This window comes from Rhincodon typus, chromosome 45, assembly GCF_021869965.1.
Source record: "Rhincodon typus isolate 14 chromosome 45, sRhiTyp1.1, whole genome shotgun sequence".
Lineage (NCBI taxonomy): Eukaryota > Metazoa > Chordata > Chondrichthyes > Orectolobiformes > Rhincodontidae > Rhincodon > Rhincodon typus.
The window spans coordinates 3,085,962-3,089,788 of NC_063376.1; the positions used below are offsets into that span (position 1 = coordinate 3,085,962).

Here is a 3,827-nt window from a genome sequence, read left to right on the forward strand (position 1 = left end):
AGGGGGCTGGAGGAGGTGACAGAGATAGGGAGGGGGTGTAGGGGGCTGGAGGGGGTGACAGATATAGGGAGGGGGTATAGGGGCTGGAGGGGTTTACAGAGATAGGGAGAGGGTGTAGGGGCTGGAGGAGGTGACAGAGATAGGGAGGGGGTGTAGGGGGCTGGAGGGGGTGACAGATATAGGGAGGGGGTATAGGGGCTGGAGGGGTTTACAGAGATAGGGAGGTGGTGTAGGGGGCTGGAGGAGGTGACAGAGATAGGGAGAGGGGTGTAGGGGCTGAAGCACAGGGTTCAAATGAAATAGCATGCATACCAGTGATAGTGCAATCTCACTCTCTGTCCTCCATGCCTCAGGCACATCTTATGATCAGGGGAGTGAGGTCCCAAAAGAAATTTCCCTTCACTTCGAAAGTACAACCCTCCTGATCTCCCCACTGGCCCGTACCCCTCCAGGTGTTAACTCCTTCACTATACGCTGCTCTGTTCCCCTGAGGAACTTGCGTCAGGTATGATTTGCCTGGATAGAATGCAAAACAAAATTTTTCACTGTATCTCGGTACATGCGACAGTAACAAATCAAAACTGCCCTCCAAAGTGTGCTGCCAAATCCCATCGGATATAGACCTGTCGAGTGCCCTTGCCTTCCATCATCCTGTTATTCCCCTCCCCACATTAATAGGATAAATGAAAATTGGTGGGGCAGGGAGGTGTGTTTAGAGAAAGGTACATTTTTAAATGCACTGTCATTTTGCTCCCTGATTAATTTGCAAAATTTGTTCGTGAAGCTGGGTGTGATTCTCTGGGCAATTGGAAAAGCCATTATCCCCAACTGATTTATCACGCCCTTACATTGTTTGCAATCACAGAACTAGTTTAACCAGACAGCATCATAGGGTTGGGGGGTGGGGGTCATACAACACGAAAACAGACCCTTGGGTCCAACTCATCCAAGTTCACCTGGTTTTCCAAACTCAACTAGCCCTATTTGGCCTGTGTTTGGCCCATATCCCTCCAAACCTTTCCTGTTCAGGATGTCTTTCAAACGTTGTAACTGCACCCATATCTACCACTTCCTCTGGCAGTTCCTTTTCCTTACTCGCACCACCTCGGAACCTTTTTAAATCTTTCTCCTTTCACCTTAAAAATACACCCTGTGGTTTTGAACTCCCTTACCTTAGTGGGGGGGAAAACTTTTGCTATTCACCCTATCCATGCCCCTCATGATTTTACAAACCTCTATAAGGTCACCCCTCAGCCTCTTACACTCCAGTGGGAAAGCGTCTGAACCTCTCCTTGTAACTCAAGCCCCGGTCACATCCTGGTAAACCTTTTCTGCACCCTCTCCAATTTAATAATAGCCTTCCCTATAGAATAACCGTAGTCCTTGCTGGCTCCCCGAGAGATAGAGATGAAAGAAAGCCCTCACCATGATCCCACCTCCGAAGATCCCTCCAAGGTACAACACCTCCGGCGTCAATTTGCTGGTGTCCTGAACATAATCCAGTTGAAAGTTGGGGAAAAACAGCAGGAGGTTTGCCACGATGCAGCAGAATGCTAACGGGTACAAGGAAGCCCCGATACACTTGGCGCATTTTCCCGTGCACATCTCCCCGACAGAGCTGATAGTGCGTACGCACCAAAATGAGCAGCCAGAGGCTTAAGCAACAGGGGTTTTATAGAGCCAGGACGCCACAGGGATGATAAACTGGGTGGTTACGTTTCCTGTTAAGAGATAGCTGGCTTCCAAATCAGGTCAGTGGTGAGTGGTATGGGGCACTGTGCAGGGTTTTTATTTCTCTGTCTCTCCTTCCTTATCTCTATTTGCTTTGCTTGCCTGCATTGGTGGGGAAATGACAGTTACCAGAGAGATGCATTACGTGTAAGGGTTGCAGAGCGAAAACCTTGAACCTGCAGATAAAGCGATCAATGCTCCTGGTCCCATAAACGATTAACGTGCTCTCGTGTTGAGCTCATAGCGCAGTTAGGCGGAACTCCCCCTGTACTGTACATGGAACAGTGCAGCACAGTACAGGCCCTTCGGCCCACGATGTTGTGCCGACCCATTATCCTACTAAGATCAATCTACCCTGCATACCCTACATTTTACTATCCTCCATGTGCCTCTCCAAGAGTCGCTTAAAAGTCTCTAAAGTATCTGACTCCCCCATCACCCTCTGTATAAAGAACCTACTCCTATACCTTCCTCCAATCGCCCTAAAATAATACCTCCTCGTAATTGTCATAAAAGTTCCGAGTGCACCAGAAAACACCCACATGCCCTATGACTTCTCCAGGACTCAGGAGAAAAGATGCAGCGGGGAGAAGGAACGGCTAATTTGCTCTCACAGAGGACTATCACAGATTGGACGGGCTGAATGGTCTCCTTGCGCACTGTGACCATTGAATGTGCCTCAGCTTTGGGCACTCGTGACTCCCAGTTTCTGTTTGCCTATAATAAAGACATTACAGTAAATCCCTGTGAGATCTAACTATCCCAAAGACTGACGACATCCCTGTAACTCGATGCTTGGCTCCAGCCTGACAACTCATTGTCAAATAAATCAAGTCTTTCCTCGTTCTTTGCGAGCCTAGCAGAGGGAGAGGGTCAATGGCACCGTATGACCTTGAGCGCATTAATCGCCCAAGGGTGGAGTTGCTCAAAGGGGCATTCATAGGTGACCACATATCCATTTCCCTCCACCAGTCCCCAACACAGAAATAGGCCATGTGGCCCATCTACTCCATGCTAGTGTTTCTGCTCCACCGAACTGCCCCTCCTTTACCAACGCACCCTCCTTACATTCCTCGTGTGTTTATCCAGCTGGTGCTCAAATAGACCTCACCTTGTCCACTCCGTGTGGGAGAGAGTCACACCTTCTCAGAGCATAAAGGCTTCTTCTGAGTCCCCCACTGGATTTATTCGTGACCTCATGTTGTTGGACCCTGGTTCGGGGGTATCTCTTCAGCAGCTGCCCTGTCAAAATAACTTTAAATAAACGAAAATCCCAGAAAGTGTTGGAGAAATTCAGGAGGTCTGGCAATATCAGTGCAGAGAAAACTGTCACACATTCTACCAGACCTGCTGAGTTTCTTCAGCAATTTTGATTTCTTGTTGGTTTCAGATCTCCAGCGGTGCTTGGTTTTACAATAATTTCGAAGACACCTCACCCTCAGGGCGCACCTCAACGTCCTCTTTTCTGGAGTAAATATGGAGCCTCAGGATGTTCTCAATTGGTGCAACAGTGGCTCAGTGGTTAGCGCCGCTGCCTCATAGTGCAAGGGACCCGGGTTCGATCCCACCCTCGGGCAACTGTCTGTGTGGCGTTTGCACATTCTCCCCGTGTCTGCATGGGTTTCCTCCCACAGTCCAAACATGTGCAGGTTAGGGTGGATTGGCCGTGCTAAATTGTCCCATAGTGTCCCAGGGATGTGCAGGTTAGGGTGGATTGGCCGTGCTAAATTGTCCTACAGTGCCCAGGGATGTGCGGGTTAGGGTGGATTGGCCGTGCTATAGTGTCCCAGGGATGTGCAGGTTAGGGTGGATTGGCCGTGCTATAGTGTCCCAGGGATGTGCAGGTGAATTAGCCATTGGAATTACAGGGATAGGGGGTGGTACACAAGATCTGAGGGAATTCCCCGCAGTGTGGAAGGAGGCCATTCGGCCCAGACCAACCCTCCATAGAGTGTACCACCCCCTATCCCTGTAATTCCAATGGCTAATTCACCTGCACATCCCTGGGACACTACGGGACAATTTAGCACGGCCAATCCACCCTAACCTGCACATCCCTGGGCACTATGGGACAATTTAGCACGGCCAATCCACCC

At 49.8% G+C, this 3,827-nt stretch overlaps 1 protein-coding gene across 1 annotated transcript in view; it reads right to left on the reverse strand.

The window, feature by feature from the left end:
• The window catches only part of LOC109923659 (transmembrane 4 L6 family member 4-like), a 14,624-nt gene extending 12,862 nt beyond the window's left edge, over window positions 1-1,762 (reverse strand). The window contains exon 1 of the mRNA XM_048620025.1: window positions 1,426-1,762. Within this exon, the coding sequence (XP_048475982.1) occupies window positions 1,426-1,605 (180 nt within the window). The 5' untranslated portion in view covers window positions 1,606-1,762. The remainder of the gene's footprint in view (window positions 1-1,425) is intronic.
• Between the last annotated feature and the right edge of the window lie 2,065 nt (window positions 1,763-3,827).